Source organism: Neomonachus schauinslandi, chromosome 11 (assembly GCF_002201575.2).
Source record: "Neomonachus schauinslandi chromosome 11, ASM220157v2, whole genome shotgun sequence".
NCBI lineage: Eukaryota > Metazoa > Chordata > Mammalia > Carnivora > Phocidae > Neomonachus > Neomonachus schauinslandi.
In genome coordinates this window covers 16,560,231-16,579,661 of record NC_058413.1, presented here as the reverse complement: position 1 = coordinate 16,579,661, position 19,431 = coordinate 16,560,231, and the positions used below count along the sequence as shown (strand labels likewise).

Here is a 19,431-nt window from a genome sequence, read left to right as displayed (position 1 = left end):
CCCGCCCCCCCCCGCCCCGGCGGCAATAAAGTCGGGGGGGGGGGGGGCCTGGCCCGCCAACTAACCACCGGGGTCTCCATCCCCCCCCCCCCCCCCCCCCCGCCGTGCTAGCTAGAGGGGAACCACAGGCAGGAGACTCCTACCATTCTGAGGAAGGATGAACAGCTCCTCTGTGACCTGCTTCTTGAGACGGCTGTCATTCGGGGCCTGGGGGCTGGCAGGTGCAGCAGGCTCCTCCGTGGTCCTCAGGGTGTAGTCTGCATAGTTGATGACCTCTGGGGCTGTCACAACCGGCCTGGGTCCGTAGATGTCTGGGAACTTGAGGAGGGCTCGGGGCTGGACGGGCTCCGTGGACTTTTTAACACTGAACTGCAAACACACATCACTCTGATTAGTCCACGAGAGGACCTCCCGCCTGGGTGCTACACACAGAGAGGCGACCCCATGACCTAACCTGTCATGAGAGGCAGAGCGAGGCCTGTGGTTCCTTTCTGCTCTTAGGGGTGCCACCCCGGAAGCCGAAATGCCACCTCCAAACCCACCAGAATCCCCGACATCATGAGTGGTGGCAGCCCTGTTCAGCTGTCCCTCCTCCCCCTGTCCCTGATCCTCTGCTGTGCTCCCAGGGGTTATCACCCAGGCCACTTGCCTCTGGTCGCTTCCCCCTTCCTCTTCCACCCAGTGGCTTAGAGGTGCCAGGGGTCCCACCACACTTGGAACAAAATCCAAACTTCCAGCCCCGACCTAGAAGCCCTTGCCCGACCCGGCCGTACTCACCTTTCTGACGTTGCCCCAGAACCCTCCCTTCAAACCACTGACCTCCCTGCTTCTCGAACAGGCTGAACTCTTTCTGGGTCTGATTTCTGGCCCCCGACCCCTCCACCGAAACCACCCCCTCCGCACCTGCTGTAAATTAAGTTCCTCCCCCACGCCTGTCCCTTCCCTTTCCCCACACGCTGCTCTTTGCCTGATAGCCTTGAGCTCACCCTACACTGTTGTGGTCATAGGTTGCTCTGTTTGTAGCCAGTCCTGTGTGAGCTCTGTAAGCCCAGGGATTATGTCGTCTTGCTCCTTCTGTGCCCCTGGTGCCTGCGGAGTCTGCTCACAGGGAGTATGCAATACGAAACTGGCTAGGGCTGCCGTGCTTAGTTGCATGGTTTGTGCACTGCACAAAGGAGCCTAGATGAGAGGCCAGTGGGGGTCAAAATGCAGTCTGTGCACCACTTGCCCAGCTGTGCACCCTGAAGTAGGGGCTTAGTCCCCGGGGAAGGAAAGGCATCTTTTTCTTTACACAAACGGCCGCTTGCTTGTGAAGCTTTAAGTCTGCAGGGCTGCCTCACACAGACGAGTGGAATCTTCCATCTTTGCCTCCCTTAGGGACTTGAGATATCTGCTACCTGAGGGACTCAAACTTATATACCAGGCAGCAATATCAGAGGTCTGCCCAGTCCCCAGGAAATCAGGGACTGAGGGCCAGACCTGGAGCTCAAAATGCTGGCTGGGTAGCCCACAAAATAGCCCTCAGGTTAGGGCAGGTACAGAGCCGTGGCCGAGTCCCCCGAGAAGCCTCCTGCCTCCCTCACCGGTCCTCCTGTCTCTCCCCTCTCTGTGGCTGCTGGACGGGCCAGCCAGGGGTCAAGGCTGCTTCCTCCAGTGATAGGGGTGACCCAGGGACTGGGGCGTGGGGGCAGGGGGAGGGGAGAGGATAATGCAGTCCTGGAGGGGGACAGCACTTACAAGTTCACACTGTTTCAAAGAGTGTGTTTACAGTGTTTGCATGCTCTACATTCCACTATCCCGGGATAAATCCTGGACATTCTGCCCTCACTGCCACTCTGTCCCCGACCGTTCTCGAGGGAGGCTGGACCTTGGTGACAAGGCATTCCTAACTCATGCACTGGATAGCACCAGGGCTCCAAGGGCCAGAGACAGGAGCTGCTGTCTCCTGGCCACCATGCGGGTCGTTGCCCTTTTTCTCCCGAACTCCCTAAGGGACTTGGAGGGGGTAAAACACTTCATTCCTCTCTTGGAAACCTCTCCAGCCGACGACAGTACAACCAAGCAGGGCACCTCTATCCCGACCTCTGCTGAGTGTGCCTGCCACGGGCGGGCTCGAAAAGCAGTTCTGACTTCAGTGGAACGAAGCTGCCCATGAGCAGACAGTGGGGGTGGCAGCAGGATTATCCTAGATCAGCCTGACCCCAAAGGCCACTGCCACTGTGGCTTCCGACCCCCTTCCCACCCTCCAGCCTTTGCCAGGCCCAACACCCACCCGTCAGAAACGTTTGTCGCTGTTAGACACAGTGGGACCCGTATGATTTGCAAAATCGGGTCCCCTTTGCACCCCCACCCCATTGACCGTGTCACTGGGCATCAAGGGGCCTGGCTCCTGGTGCTGACTCGACCGCCAGAGCTGAGCAACTCTTGGCGGGTTATTTCACCTCTCTGAGGTGTCCCCTCGAGGGACAGGTGATTTCAAGGCTGGTTCCACTCCCACATTCTGAGCTCCAAAGAGGTGGGAGACACAGCTCTTGATTTGCAGGTACAGGTGATCTGGGGAGTCGATCACCCACTGGACAGTAAATAACAGGTATATTTGGTAGTTGGGGCGGCAGTTACCGAAGTGGGCAGCAGGCAGACTGTGTATGTGGCCACGGGGAGGGGGGGAGCGGATGGTGCATGCAGGGGGCAAGCAGGGGTCTGGGAGGCCAGGGAGGGCATCAGGGAGGAGCTAGGGCATGAGCTAGACCTTGAAGGAGGGGCGATTGGAAAGCGGGGTGGCGAGTCGGGAGGTTGGGGGGAGGCTGTGCTCCTGACTTGAGCAACGACTGATGTCCCCATGTCTTTTTATCCTCCACAAAGTGGCGCCCACCTCCAATATTTCATCGAAGTCTGGGTTATCTTTGTTATACTATCGCACAATGAAGAAACAGAGGCTCGAGGAAGTTCAAGGTCATATAACTTACAAGTGGCGTATAATTGGGCCTCCAGATACTTTGACTCCAAATTTGCATCACTTCCACAGCCCTGCAGGTGCTTCTCAAAAAAAAAAGTCCCCGCGTGTCTTGGACGCTGAACGCTAAGTGGTGACGGCAGCTTCCAGGTTTGGGCCCCTGCTGTTCCCTCCTGTTCATCAGCCCGAACGCGCTCAGCTTCCCACTGGCTGATGGACACCCAGCCCCTTCTTGGAGACACCCTATCTGTCACTTGTTGGGTCCAGGACTAAGATTGTTTGGCTGGTTTGGGGGATATTTTTATGGTTTTATATTCGATTTCATCCCAGTTCAATCATTTCAGAAGTGGCCTATGTTGAATGATTTCCAGTTTGATCAAACTTGGCTGGTTCTGCATTTTTCATGGGAAAATAGTCATCGGGCTCATTTCTGAGTGAGGTTCGCTCTGTGTTGCCTCAAGTCTCCGCAGGGCCTGGGTCGGCCTTCCTCCCTACTCAGTGGGTCTTAATTTGTGTGCCTCTGATGAGCTCAGGAGCCTGTGACAAGAGCTTAAGATGCAGCCCCAGGGCACAAAGTTGGGGTTTTCTTGGGTGTCCGCCAATATCCACTGCCTCCATGCTGCCTTTCCTCCAGATCACCAGGTTTTCCGAGTCCCACCACAGCCCCAGCTGTGGGGTGGCGGGGGGTGGGGGTACCTGTTTAGCCTGATCTTTTTTTTTTTTTAAAGATTTATTTATTTATTTATTTGAGAGATAGAGAATGAGAGAGAGCAAGCACATGAGAGGGGGGAGGGTCAGAGGGAGAAGCAGACTCCTCGCCGAGCAGGGAGCCCGATGCGGGACTCGATCCAGGGACTCCAGGATCATGACCTGAGCCGAAGGCAGTCGCTTAACCAACTGAGCCACCCAGGCGCCCCATGTTTAGCCTGATCTTATCAGGTCTTGGGTGCTGTTTCCACCACGGGTTGGCACCTGTCCTGGAAAGCCCACCCAGACAGAATGGAAGGACTTGCATTTCACAGTAATAGATGAGATCCTCTCCCCAGCAGGACAGGAAGCCTGTGGCCCTATCTGGCGAAGACAAGATGAGCCAGCCTTAGGGCAAAGTTGACATGGTGGACAGCAGGATGGAGAGAAAAAAGGAAGCTGTGCTTCCAGTGACAGTGTCCTCAAACCACTGAGTCAACCAGGCCTGGTATCCCACCTCTGCACCGCAAGTCACACGAGCTATATGGTCCTTATTGTTTACGCTGGCTGGGATCGGGGTCTTTGGGATTTGCAACCGGGAGCCTCCTGAACTGAGGCACCGCATTGTTCATGAGCATCCCAGGACACCGTGACTGGTGCAGAGAAATGCCTCGGGTAAGGCACCATTCCCGATTCCTGAATGTCGCGGCATCCGGCCGAAGGCAAGTCCCTGCCCCGCCTCGGTGAGAGCCCATGTGGACGAGAGCTCCCTGAAGTGCAGAGTGATTTATAGGCCTTCACTGGGCCCAGAGCAGAGTCTGATGGCCGCTATAGGTCTCTCCAGGTAGGAAAAGCACCGGCTGATTACCTATCCCGTTCTCTCGTCCAACCTTATTTATTGCATTTCAAAAGCCTTGTTCCACCACATCTTTCCAGTGCGTCTATGTTTCCACTTTTAACAGCTGGGATTTCAGTGCCCAAGAAGCAGAAAAGAGGTTTGGGAGTGAGGGAGGGGGGCTGAGAAAGCACCCTGAGTGGGGCGCAAGCAAGAATGGCCAGGAGGGAGGCGCCGGGGGGAGCGGACCCCCCAGAGAAGGGCCTGCGCTCCAGCCTAACCCCACATGGCAGGAGGAGCAGCATTTGGAAGTGGGGATCCTCCCTCCACTGTCCCTTGAATCCATGGTGGAAATATCGGTGCTGAATGAATCAGGGAGAGTTTCGGGGGTGGGGGGCAGACGTTCAACAATGAGGGAAGGCCCCATGTGCTGGCATGACAGGTATGGGGACAGGAGGCCCCTCTGATGGGTCTCTGCATATCCTCCTGGCCTCATCTGTCTCTGGGGCCTCAGGCTGCTTGCTCCTGCCCACCATGGACTCTAAGCAGCTTCACCAGGTCTCGTGTCACGCCCATCCCACTCCCCTCTTGCCACCTGTCCTGGGGCTTCTTGGTGGTGGATGAGGCATGTGAGACACCCAGGGACACTCTGGGCCCGCCCAAGGGCAACCCCGATGTGCCAAGAATTAACACTCCACGGGGTCGGGGGCCCAGGGGGGCTTGATCATGGGGAGCTGGAAGCCAGACCTGAATTCTTCTCCTCTCCTCCTTCTTACACCTCCCAAAAGTATCTTCAGTCACCTCTTGGAAGATGACACCTCCAGCAATTGCCCTTGATGCCAGGTGGTGGCCAGCTCAGTAACGCCCCTACTGTGGCCTCCTCCTCCCCTCCCTCCTACATCTCTTCGCACTTCCTGCTGAAGAGCAGCATGGACGCCTCAGGGCAGGCTCAGCTTTCCCTAATCCAGCCTAAGACAGATGGCAGGGGGAGGGGGGCAAGCCTTCATTTAATGAACAAATATTTATTGAGCCCTACTATAGGCCAGGTCCTATGCTAAGTGTTAGGAACACAGACGTGAACAAGACAGATGCTGTCCTTCCCTTATGGGGCCTGTGTGGGAAAAAGAGAAATTTATTATGTAGTTAATGATCTGTAAACAAACGCTTAACCTTACCAGAGCCGTTAGGAGACCTCTTTCGTGACATGATTAATTTTTTCACCTAAGACTGTTTATTAAATTGGGCTTTTGTGCTAGGGCATTCATCCTAAAGCATTGCAGCACCCAGGAAGCTACGGGTGGGCAAAGCAGACCCCGGCAGGGAAAGGGGATGGTTGGCTTCATCCCTTACACTCGAACTTAAAAAAGGGAGAGGACAGAGGGGAGAGAGTCAGACATAGAGCATTTGGATTATGCCAAACACAGATCACTGCATCTGGGGTCTGCAGCTAAGCAGAGCAAAGCCCCCCTCCAGCGGGGCTGGAGAAAGGAGCCTGTCAGCCTCTGTCCCTCTGGACCCTGACGCTGCTGGTTATGCACACGGCCATGCAGCCCAGAGTTTGAAATGGGGCCTGGTGGTCAGGTGTTCAAGTTTCAGAACAAGACAGCGTGGCTGGAGCCCACGTTCTGCCAATTACATGCTATATGATCTTGGGTCTGATTCATGAACCTCTGTGCCCCCAGTTTCTTCATTTGTAAAATGGCGATGCTGATAATAACACACCTATTTCCTGGGGTTGGACGGAGGATTAGCTAAGTGAACCGGGGTAAAGCTTTTAGCACAGAGGTGAGCATAACAACCCCTCAACAAATGTTAGAAATACTCGTTTGACTCTGGAGTCTAGACCAGTGCTATGCAAGGTGGGGTTCATGCATTGGGGTCTGCCCATGAACTCTTTTGTGATGAGAGGAGTTGATGTTAAAACGAAACAAAACAGGTTCTTCTCTCCCAGATGGTGTGAGAAGCTCTGGTGTAGACCAAGCTAGAGCCACTGGGGCAGGGGGCCCGAGGGGCCTCCTGGGCCCCTCACCTCCTGGATTGCACCGCTTTGTGGAATTCTCTTCCCCTAAGTGTGGGCTGGACCTCGTGACTTGCTTCTGATGAAGAGAGTATGTGATGAGATATCACATGGGAGATTAAGTTGCAACAGAATTAGATTTCACCTTGTCTGCACCCTCTGACAAGCAGACTGTGATGTTGAGAGCTGCCTGGGGAGCCTGGGGAAACCCGGCTGGCGAGGTGGGGGAGAGTGGCCCGTGAGGAACTGAATCCTGCCAACAACTTGGAAGTAGGTCCTGCCCCAGTCGGACCTTGGGATGATCGCAGCCCTGGACGACATGACCCTGAGCCGGACAACCCGGCTACATCAGGACCAGATTCTTGACCTTCAGACACTGCGGCCTGGTGTTATTTTAAGCCACTAATTTGGGGGTTGATTTGTTAGGCGGCACTATATAACTAATACATCTGTTTGGGAGACTTTTCCAAGAAGGCATAAAAATGAGCAACTACTATACATCCACTGGAATGGCTAAAATGAAAAATGGCAACATCAAGTACGAGCAAGGATGGGAGACAATAGGAGTGTTCATACATTGTTTGGAAGGGAAAATAGGAAACCACTTTGGACAACTGGAAGTTTCGGACAAGATAAACTTCTATCTACCCTATGGCCCAGCAATTGCTCTCCTAGGTATTCATCCAAGGACAATGAAAATATATGTTTACACAAAGACTTATCCATGAATACTGGTAGTAACTTTACTCATACTGGCCCCACACTGGCATCAGCCCATGTGTCCTTCAACAGGAAAATGGATAAGTAAATTGCAGCCTACTTTCATGACGGACTACTCCTCAAAAATAAAAAGAAATGAATCATGTGTATGCTCGACAACAGAGAAAAATCACAAAAATGTGCTGAAGGAAAAAAGGCACCATACGTAAGAATATATACTACGTAATTCAATTTATATCACTAGTGCTTAACTCGGAGGACACTGGCAATGATTGGAGCCATTTTTGCTTGTTACAACTGGCAGGTGGAGGCTGTTCCTGGGTGGAGGCCAGGAATGCTGCCAACCATCCTCCAATGCACAGGACAGGTCCCTACAACAAGGACTTATCCAGCCCAAATCGTCAGTAGTGCTGACTGAGAAACATTGATTTACACGTAGTTTTAGAACAGGTAAAACTAATCAATGGTGATAGAAATCAGAAGAGTGGGTGCTTCTGGGAGAAATGAGAGGTAAGAGGCATGTCAGAGGTGTGGTTACAGCCTACGGGATAAAATGTTTGTCAAAACAGATGAAGCTATACACTTAGGATACGTGCATTTCACTGCATGTGAACTGTACCTCGCTAATAATTTAGACAGAAAGAGGTGGATATAGATACACACACACCTCAATCCAAATTGCTGCATTAGGCTTTCTGAGATGGGTATAAGAATCTGAATGTTCAAGGAGCGCCTGGGTGGCTCAGTCGGTTAAGCATTTGCCTTCGGCTCAGGTCATGATCCTGGGGTCCTGGGATCGAGCCCCAAGTTGGGCTCCTTGCTCAGCGGGGAGCCTGCTTCTCTCTCTGCCTGCCGCTCCCCCTGCTTGTGCTCTCTCTCTCTGTGTCAAATAAATAAAATCTAGAAAGAATCTGAATGCTCAGCAAGTTTCCCAAGTGATTCCTACATACAGCCAGCTCAGAACTATCTGTGGACTTATACATAGGATCCACCGGTCTCTGGATCAGCGTTTCTCAAACTTCCCTTCCAAAGCAGCTCCAGAGGCAGAGAAAGTAACACATACTCCCGAGAGAGGGAAGTCTTCTGGAGCAATTGGGAATCTTTCTTGAAATCTCCAGTTCTATCATTAAAATTCCTGTGAGTTTTGTATTTGGCGCCATGTGATTGTTTAAGGACAAAAATGTTTTAAATTATCACCAGGAAGGAAAAGTTGCCCTTGTTTATTTTGTGACTTGAGATATTTCCCAGAACACTGGCTCCGCCTCCAACACACTCACACGCGCACGCTCTTACACATGCTCATGCGCGCACGCTCTTGCACACGCTCACGTGTGCGCACCCTCTTGCACACGCTCACACACGCGCGCACGCTCACACACACGCACACACGCTCTTACACATGCTCACACACACACATGCACGCTCTCCCCTAATGGAGAAGCAGGATTCTCTCCCTAATGTCTGGACAATGGGCAGTAAGTCCATTAGGTCAAACTAACAGAAATAGTCATTTTTGCCTCTGGGGAAGGACCAACTCCTGGAGGCTGAGTCTGTGAGTGGGAAGTCCTTCCAGCTATCCAGATAACTCTCCCAGAGAGAATTTGGGGTGCAGCCATAGAGGCTCTTAACCAGCCCAAAGGCTTGATCCCCACTGCCCATTCCCTCTAGAGAGCATCCTCACACACCTACAACTGGGTGAAGCTTCCTGGTTAACAGGCTGTTTGTTAACAGCCCCGTATTAGTCAGGCAAGGCCACCGCTATGTAACAAACAACCCCCACACCTAAATGGCTGAGCACAATAAAAGCTGATTTCTTACAGTCTTAAAGGCTCCACTGACCCTTCTCCAAACCTGGAATGCCAGCCTCTTCCACCTTGCAGGTCTGCCCCCTGTACCCTGCACTGTTCAGATATGAGCTCACCGAATCCCCACAATAACCCTATCAGGAAGTATTCCTAGGATCAATCGCATTTTCCAGATAGGATGCACCACCAGCTTGTGAGTGGTAGGGGCTCAATTCAAACCCAGGCGGACTCACTCCAGAGCCCTACACTGAACTGCTCTGCCCTGCTCCCGGCCCCTTTCTCACCTCCTCTCATCTCCAGTCATACTTTACCAAAGCTCACCAGGGTTTTCCCGCCACAGAGCCTGATGCCCAGGCCACTGGGACCCCAACTCTGGCCCCTATGCACCCTTCAGGCAGAGGAACAGGGTTGTAAGCGCTGCTTCCCGCACATGGATGTGCATAATTCCCACCTGCAGGAGTGAAAAATTCTGATTTTTCTGAAACCCCAAGGCCCGGGGGTTTGATTCCATGGTGGCAGGTAGAGCCTGGGGAACCTGCATGTCTGTGAAGCTCCCCAGCATGACTGTAATGTGGGTGGTCCCTGAGGCCCATGTGGGAACACCCTGGTTTCAGAAAGGCCTCAGAAATCTGGGTGGGATAGGTGTAGAAATGCCCTCTTGTGCGGTGAGCTGCTCCTGGGCACAACCTCCCTATCTCTGAGCAAGTCCCCTGGGCTCCCCGGTTCCTTGTCGGATAGATCTTCCACTCCAGGGGAACTGCTGGTACCAGATCTCTACTTCTTAGAGGCTTATGGGCAAATCCAGAGAGTCAGGTCCCCGGGGGGAGGTTGTACTCTGGGCGGGGGGGGGTATGGGGGGGGGGGGGGGGGAGGCATACTTCCAGTTGCGAGGTTGAAATTCACTTTGAAGGAGCAGCTCGTCTTCGGGTCCAGGCGCCACACAGTGTTTCCATGGCAACCCAGCCACCGCTCCATCTTTCAATATCCCTTCCAACACTTCCTCTTCTGTTTGTTGCAAGTCTGTGTCCCTGATCCCTTTTCAACTCCCCCTCCCTTGGGACTCACTTGCTACTTTCTTTCCCCTCCTTTGTTACTTTAAAATCTAAAAAGGCTAGTTTGTGGTCTACCCAGAACATGCCCTGACCCCTTGCTGGTACAGAATGGCAGACCACGAGGTGCAACAGACAAGGTTTGTCCGTGAATTAGCCTCGCTGTCGGTTGCGTAAATGTGCCTCTTGGCCGGACAAGAACGAGACCCAACTGAAAATAGCAGCCAGCCCAGTGCCGACCCTTTCTCTGCTGGTCATTTATCCAATCATTTGTTCAACATCTATGAAATCTCTAGATGCCAGTCAGCAGCAGGAACAACACTGTCCGGTCACTTCCCTTGTGGAGTGAGCATCACCAGGGAAGTAGAAAGCAAGAAGTCACTAGATGCAAAAAAGGCAATCTCAGGGACAGATGGTTATGGGGGGTGAGGGGGAGGGGAAGTGGTGTCCACTTAGAATGTGAGGGTCAGGAAAGGCCTTCTGAGCTAAAATTGGGGGGCAAAAACCCTCTCTAGCATTAATCATGTGTCGGATACAGGTATAAGTGGTTTATCTGGAGGGTTCCATTTAAACCTCACAACCTCCTGAAGAAGGTGTTCTTAATTATCCCCACTTTACAGAGGAGGACACTGAGGCACAGAGGGCCAAAGTCTGAAGTCCCACAGTTCCCTGGATGCAGAGCTGGTATTCGAACCCCAGCACATGGCCATGGAGCCTGCAGGCTTTACAGCTTGACCATGAACTTCCTTGCCTGGGTGAGACCAAGGAACCAAAGATAATGATGGTCTGTTATCTTTCTAAGGTGTTGGGTAGATCTAAGGAGAAGCCACCGGGCCGGAGGACAATGTCCCACCTCTGCCCTGTGACCCCAGCTATCTGTACATTCATTCCATCAATCACTGTTTGAGATTGAGAACCTGACGTGAGGGAGCCCACAGCAGACACGGGTCCCAGCCCTTGCACACTGTGTGTGGGGAGAGGAGCGGGCAGTGGGGGGTTCGTATAATAATAAACACTGTGATGAGATCAGCAGTGTGAGACAGATTCTTAGAGGAGCACATCACATCACCTGGGGGCGGATCTCAGGGTGGGTGGTATGCGGTGAAAGGAGGAGATTTTCAGGAAGATTTTGAGGCTCTAACTTTGGGTTGGGCACTCCCCCAAGTAGGAACAGTGGTTTGGCGGTGGAGAGGTGGGAGAAGGGCATTCTGGACCGAGGCTGTGGCTTGAAAGTCTACAGTGTGTGCAGAGAACAGTGGGGACAACTAAAGTTTAAAGCCCCATGAGCAGAGGAGGGACGGTGAGTGTTGCGGTTCTCCCAACATTTCCAGCGTAAACAGAATTCAAAAAACAAAACCATTCTGTGGGACCAAAAGCCACAAAGTGGCAAGACCCTGCCTAGAGATTTCCTTCTCCTAGGGGGTCCCCGCGTTAACTTCATTAGTCAATCACAATGGCTGAATGGGCAGCATGGCTGCCACCTCTGGACCACTCTGGACTTTGAGATGCTCCTCGAAGCACTACAGACATTACCTCACACAACCTCACACAACCCTATAGATAAGTGCCTAATAGTTTCCCTACTCTACACCTTCATATTAATAAATAAAAACAGCCTAATTCTTTACAAAGGAGGAAACTGGGGCTCAGGGAGTTTGAAATTTGTCCAAGATCCTCCAGCTAATGTATGACTGCTCTGGACTTGGAAGCCAAGTCCCCCCAAAGACACGACTGCTGACCACAACAGGACACAACATGGTTCCCTGGGGGCCGTCTCTGGATACCACCCATAAACAGGTGGAAATGGAGATGTCCAGCGAGTTTGCTTTTGATTTGCTGGCAGGCGCCATATCATTAGACCGATAACCCCACTCCCCTCCCCACCCAGTTGTCCGGGGTTTTTTAATGAAGTGACTGGATGTTTGGGCAGCAGCTTTGTTACCGCGCTCGGTCTTGAACATGGGCTTGACATTTTTGTGCCGAAAATGTGTCTGTCTCTGTCTTTGTGACAGGAGCTAAGACAACGGCAAGACTATGTTGTAAGCTCATCAGCATCCATCCTAAGCGTTGTTTCGAAGCCAGGATGTTTGAAAGGTCAGAGAAAACCCCTCTGGTCAGTAGCCTGTGGCTCAAACTCAGTCTTGCCACCCCATCCAGCCCATCCTTATTCTCCATCTCCAGCCGCCATAGCAGGGCTGTGGCCATGGTGCCGATGGGACTGACTCCAAGCCCAATCTCAGCCAAACTTTAACTGTCAGAACTTTTGCCCCCCACGGCCACTGTCTTGGTTTCCCGGGGCCTTCAAAGTCTTTCTGCGAAACCATATCCATGTCTAGAAGGAAGATCTCAGTCTTGCCTCATCAACAATTTCTGTAGGATGAGAACACAGATGTTTAATGTTGGTTTCTGTGGCCTTAAGCAACTGTCCGTTTGAATACTTAAAGACATTTTTTCTCAGTTTCTTATCTGTGGGTGCCATGTCTCTAATGTTGGAACGTCATTTTGGCATGAAAGACTGAGAAATCTGGTTATACGCCAGTTTCCTTGACATTGAATTCAGGATCATCTTTCAGAACAAGCTACAGGATTTTTTTATTCGAAGATGCTTGACAATTGATGAAACTATTGACAAAGGCAATAGTGTTTAAACTTGTTGTTAAGCCGATACATTACAAACATGAGCTAAGGTACTGAAATTTGATACTTTTTTTTTTCCCACTTAAAAAATCAGAGCACATTCAAGGTTATTCTCATAACAATGCCTCCTTCACACATTTGCATTCTGATAAGATTTTCTGAGTGGGAGAGAAAGGAGGTAAATTCTGTAAAACCCCTGAGCATGGGAATGTCATCCATCACAGGTGATGTCTTGCTGCACACACGTGCAGAGAACCGCTAAGTGAAGACATCCATCCACTTCTGGGCAGACACTTGGAAAGCACCTCATTTTCCAACCCGGTGGTTTAGAAAACAGCCCAGTTGTAAAGTGGCTTCAAAACAGGACAGTGACTGTTTTACCAGATCCTCCTTATATTTTGGTTTTAAGCCCAAACCCTCCAATTTCTTGCCAGTAACACAGAAATCTGCACACACTTGTTGCCCACTATGTACTCACCCACCCTTAAAACCAACGCAAGATACATGAATAAGTCCCTGCCCTCAGGAAGTTTACTATGCCATGGTGGAGACGAGATATTTCATATATGAGAAAGACGAACCGCTTATGTTAGAACTCCCCTGTGCCCCTGGCAGACCTGACTAATTGGTTAAAACATTCTTTAACTACCCTGCTCAGACAGGGCCTGTTCTGCTCAGGGCTCCGGGAAGCCACTAGAAATGAATAAAAATTGGTATACAAGATGAAAGCTAGATGCTAGATGCTTTCCCTGATGCATGCATATAAAAAGGTAAGTAAGTATTGAAGGTAATTTCGAAGGGCCATATGTCTCGACTACGTGCTGCAAAAGTCTATGGAGGAGGTCCTCATCGTTTGTGAGGTCAGAGGAGGGTCCAGGCAAGAGAGGCTTCAGCCCAACATTCAAGGATAACTATGGACAGGAAAGACAGGGGTAGCTCAAATGGAGAGAGTGAAACAATGTGGACAGAGGGGTGCACATCTGGGGCCCAGGGAGTCTGGCAAACCAGCTGAAGAGAAATATTGGGATTAGAGAAATTGATTTGCAAAGGAATGGTGAGGTCAGGCCATGAAGGGTCTCGAATACCCAGCAAAAGATTTTGAATTCTAGTTTATAAACAGTGGAGAGACACAGCCAGATAGTGAACAGGAGAATGATATGAGCACTCCTTTCAGTAAATCAGAGTAGCAGGTGCATGCAGGAGGGACTGGAGGCGAAAAGGCCAGCCCAGAGCCAGGTGAGAGGAAGCGAGGGGATGGACCACGGTATACCTGTCTCGATGAGAGAGGGAGGCAGCATGCGCAACAAATCCCCAAGGAAGATTTGACAGTGCTCACGGGTGGAGCAGGGTGTAGGCAGAGGGAGGAATCTGAGAGAACTGCATTAAGAGAAAGGCACCCCCTTCACTACCTATCAGGGCTCCTTTCCTGAAAAAGCATTATCTCTGAGGGTCACTGAACGTCTACAGCCACAGAAACGATTGGGCAACAGATCATTTGTTCTGTGTGACTTTCGTGAGAGATTGCAAGGCGCAACCTCCAAAGAGCTGCTTCTGACGTCCCCTCCGGGCGGTCACCCGGGCCAACCCCAAGCTGCGGAGGATCAGCCCTAGGCATATGCTCACTTTTACATGGGCCGCAGACCCATTGGATTTCCCTTCTGTGTCACACCGGCCAACATTCCAACAGGTTACCAACTGTCACAAAACTGGGATTTGGTTATGGAAGGTCAGTAATACTGGAGTGTTCGGCTCCAAGTTACTATCAATGTCAAACAGTTTTCCTCGGCTCATGTCAAGCCTTTTGAACTGAGAAAAACAGCTGAACTTTCCTACCCACACAAGCTCCAAGATGGGCAGGGCACCCCGCTAAGAGGCTAGACCCTATGGACACTATGCCAGAGGCTGGACCAAACAGAAACCAGGTGAGAGGCTAATGAAAGCAGTTTCTAAACAATGAAGCCTTGTGCAAACAGGGCTTGATCATTGTTGACTCTGACCTTTGCCAATTTGTATCCCCCGCAGACTCTCCCTTTGTTATTATTAATTATCAGGGTTGGTAATAATAGCTAACATTGATTGAAAACCCTAACAGCAAGGGTCTGGGCAGGAACAGAAGGCATGTTCAAAGTGGGCCATTGAGGAGAGTTTCATAAAGCAGGTATTTACAAAGGTGGGGGAGACTAAGGAAAACAATATGGAATGGAGACTCTTCTGGAGCCAGGAGTAGCTGGGCACTGTTCACAGCCCTAGACCAGGCCTTCTAAGACTCGGGCACGGGGACAGGGACGTTAGGAAAAGGGGGTAAGTTTGGGCAGGAGTGGCAGGGAGGGGAGGAGGATGCAGAGGGTGGTCTGGATGCCAAGGGGCAATATGCAGCCTGGCCCTTAAGTTCTGGGCACGGCCTTACCTGGATTATCTGATTGAATCCCCACCATTCAGTAACAATGACATGGTTCATAGACAGCCACACTGAGGCACAGACAGGTCAAGTCACTAGCTGGCCACCACACTGCAAGCAAGGGGCAGACTGAAACTGGAACCCAAAGCCCGAGTGCCTCATGGCCTCCACTCATCTCGTGCGTCACATCCAATCAGTTTACTAGAGTCATTTTAATGACAACTTAATTATTAATACTATTTATTAATCCAATAACCATCTCATGGGCTGTTGCAATTGGTGAGGCCTCCCAAAGGCCGCCTGGAGGAGTCACAGGAGCTGAGTTTCCCGCGGCGGTGGCAGCCAGAGTCACCCTTCTGCTCCTGAGGAGGCCAAGGGCCCTGGCGTGACTCTGCCAGGGACACCCTGTGCACTTGGGGTGGTTGCCGGGATCTCAGGCAGTGGCCCAGGGAACTGCAAACACACCAGTGGCCTCGACCCCACCTTCCAGACGCTAAGCCGCAGGTACAGCTCACCGCAGCACGCAGCTGGCCTGATCCGCCTTGTGGCCTTCAGGAGTCACAGATTCAAGGCGCCCCTTCCTTAGAGTCTGGCGTTGCCCTAAAATGAAGAATTCCAGAAACACCCGAGGGCAGGCAACTGCTGACTTAACTAGCTGCTGACTCGTCTGGTCTTCCTAAGAATTCAAGTCTGTCAATTGTTCATCGTACCACGGCGCCCTCACCCCGCCCTTCCCCACCTTGTGGGGGCACTGAAGGATGCTTCTGGCACCTGTGACCCTGGGGGACACAGCCCTCAGGGCGCCCGTGGCCATGGCCCCCTCTTCCAGCCGCGGCCAAAGCCCCCCCCCCCCCACTGCTGTTCTCCCATCCCTAAGGAGCCTTCAGACCAGGCAGCCCTCTGCTTTCTCTCCCCTTTCTTCCCTTGGCAACCTTCCCCATTTGATTCCACGGGCCGTCATTTCAACAACACCTTTTCAGAGTCTAAAGACCCCCTGCCTTCCAGCCCTTCCCTGACGCCATGTGGCAAAAGCCCAACGTTGGATGAACCCGCTACACCACGATTCCTGCGCCCAACAGTCCTGCCCTGCGGGAGGGTCGCTCCAGCGGGGGTGGTCCCGTGACAAATTCATGGTCAGCAACCTCAAACTGGCTCCCGGCCCTGCCCCGCAATCCTGCCGTTTCCCTAACTCCTTCCCCAAGCCCACGTTTTGGAATCTGTCTATCGCCTCAGGCTTCCTCCACAGACAAAAAGGAAGCCAAGAGAACAGAGGCCCCTTCGTGTCCTGCTAACGGACATACACCTGCTCTCCCTTGGCCGGAGGGATGTTGTGGCCGCCCCCGCCCTGTGACACCGCGGGAGGTGCAGCCCTCGCTCTCCGCCTCGGGGACCAGCCCTTCCGTCCGAGCCCGGCACTTGTCCCCACGGCATTTGTGGGAGCCCCACCGCAGTTACTTGCCAGCTCTCTCTTCCTCTCTCTTGAATGTTTACCTTTCTCTTTCAACTGGCTCCTCCGCCGCCAGCTTTTAAATGTGCATAACATTCCACTGGCTTCTTGTCCCCTGCTCAGCCGCTGTCCTCGCCCTTTCCGCCTCTTGGCAGCCACACATCTCAAAAGAATCACCAGGACTTGGTGCCCTCCTCACTTCCTTAGTCTCCATCCGTGTGACAAGCCATTCCCAAAGGGCCCCTGTCAGGCCACCGGAAGGTCACTGTTGGTCTCCAAGGTCACCGATGACCTTCACCCTCTAATTCCCATGGACTTTTTCAGTCTTCTCTTCCTTGACTTTTCAGTGGCAGGTTCGCACTTGAGGATTCCCTTCCTCTTAAAAAAGCTTTTTCTCCTGTTATTATTATTCCTCTGACATTACATTCTCTAGGTTCTACTCCTTCTTCTCTGGCCACTCCTCCTTCTCATGAAATGCTGGTGTCGATCAGGACTTCCCAGGCTCTTTTCCCTCTCATTCTGCCCTCTTGCTAGGTGGTCTCAGCCATGCTCATGGCTATGGTTGCTACCTCTTACAGATGACTCCCCAACATACATCTTCGGCTCCCCAATATACATCACAGCCATACTGTGAGCTCTGGACCTGCCAAACCACCAGCATGATCAACATCTTCGTGCAGATAGCACAAAAACTCCTCATGCTCTCCCTGCACAAAAGGGAACTCATGACTTCAAATCCATAACCTCATTTTTACGGAGTGTTCCCGTTTTGTTAATTACTACCGCCGCCCAGTTGAGTAAATGAAAACCTCAGATGTCATCCCTAACTCCTCCCTCTTCCTGAAGCCCACACCCAACGCATAGGCAAAACCAGTCTATCTATTTCCGAAACATCCTGCCAATCCACTGCTGCCATCTTATCGACCCAAACCATCACAGTCTTCCTCCGGGCCTTCCCTTCGTCTCTCCACTCTTCCCCCATCTAGGAGGATGGCTTCACAACCCAAATATAGCCATGTCACATCTCACTGAAGACCTTTCAGTAGCTTCCATTGCTCTTGGGATAAATATCCAAACAATTCTGGTGGCCCAGAAGGTCCTGGGTGGCCCTGCCCTGGCCTGACTGGCTCCTTCACCTCACTCCCTCCTGTGCTCTTTGTATTCTACCCACTTCGACCTTCATCCAGTCCCTCCTGAGTGATATTTCTTCTTTCCACAGGGCCTTTGCACATGCCCTATGCCTAGAAGATTGCAAATGTCATCCCCAACACCTTTACCTAGTAAATATCACTAACTGTATGTCATAGGGGTATGCAAGAGAGTTCCATTTGAGGTATGGGAAGAAAAAAAACAGAATCTCATTTTATAATTTATTTTTATCTCATTGTTTTAAAAGATCCATTTTGTGCATGTTTTATTATGTATATATTAGTAGAGTAGCATATATATAATATATAGGTATATATATGCTTTATAAAGAATTAAATATACATGTACAATATACATGCTCAACTTTTTTTTTTAAATGAAAAGAGTCTCCAAAAATGTTGAAGAGCAGAGCAATAATCAGCTATCACTTCTTGGGAGGACTCCAACCTCCTTTACCACACCTAACACAGCTGTTGATTTGTATTCATTTGTACAACTGTGTGATGAACATCTCTACCCCTGGAATCTGAGCTACAGCAGGTCAAAGACATTGTCTGTCTGGTTCCTGTAGTGTCCCCAGTGCTCAGTGCCTTATATGTAGTAGGTGATCAATAAATATTTTTAAAATGAATGACTATCCTAGAAGCGGTATGTTCATGCTCTCCCTCCCATCCTCATGGAAGCCTTTTCATTTTTCACACCTGGAAGGTTTTCATGGACTCTCTCTTTCCTGCATAGCGAACACACACACAAGTCACCGCTTTCGTAAGAGATCAATAAGAACATGATTTCGAGATACTTTAAAATATACTCTGAGCAGTGCCAGGTGTTGAGCTGTTGGGTGCTTTCAAAAGTTACCTTACTTAGTCTTTAATATTACCTTAGAGAATGTGATCATCACCCCTGCTTGTTGATGAGAAAAGTGCAATTCACAATGGTCAAGCTCATTTAGCTGGAAAATGGTGGAGGCTACCTTCAAATTCAGGTTTGGGGTCTATGTCTAATCTGCTTGTTACTCTATCTCAGCAGCTTGATCATAAAATGAACATTTTCATTCTAAGAGACAATTTCCTCTTTCGAGTGATCTCAAAAAACTAGATTATTATTAAGTCCTCTAATCCTGGTGGATATCCAAAATCAAATGCAAGTCTACCATGCAGCGGTTCCAAATGGGTTACCAAATCTCACGTCCATTCCTTTCTGTTCTTTGTTTCTGCATGGTTTGCAATGAGGCTGTTGAGCAAAGGGCAACTTAAAGGATCTGTTCACTTGCAAGATAAGAGATGTGCTCCTCAGAGGCCATGCTGACAGGACAGTGTCCCAAAGCCCTCCAGATCACGTCGCTGGTTTGCTACGGAGTTTTGTGCCTTGCTGTGTCACGCTGCCTTCGCCGTGTCTTTCTGATGCACTTGCCCTTTCTTCTAAATGAAGGGACTGAGCTGAACACGGAAATGCACCTCAGGATGCTTGCAGGTGGACTGTGGGAAGGGACGAGGGGATCTGACACACAGAAAGAGCTGAGAGCGAGCAGAAACCACTCTACACTTACAGCTGTTTCCATGACGTCTCCTACCTGCCCTGCCACACGGCTGTCCGCAACCTTACCTTCACCTTCCAACTCTGTCCTCTCCAAAGCAGTTTTCTTCACTCTGAAAAGCCAAATCTCCATGATCCTGCCTCGATAAGCTACACCCCTCTCATCACAGCTTTCTCAGCAGCAAATCCAAAACTGTG

The 19,431-nt window shown here is 51.1% G+C and overlaps 1 protein-coding gene across 2 annotated transcripts in view; it reads right to left on the bottom strand.

The window, feature by feature from the left end:
• Nucleotides 1-19,431, bottom strand: part of SYT13 (synaptotagmin 13) — a 41,868-nt gene that overhangs the window by 11,034 nt on the left and 11,403 nt on the right. For both annotated transcript variants that reach the window (XM_021684769.1, XM_021684768.1), the window contains exon 2: nt 144-369. Coding sequence is in view for 1 of the 2 variants with exons in the window: in XM_021684768.1 (XP_021540443.1) it covers nt 144-369 (226 nt within the window). In the remaining variant the exon portion in view is untranslated. The remainder of the gene's footprint in view (nt 1-143; nt 370-19,431) is intronic.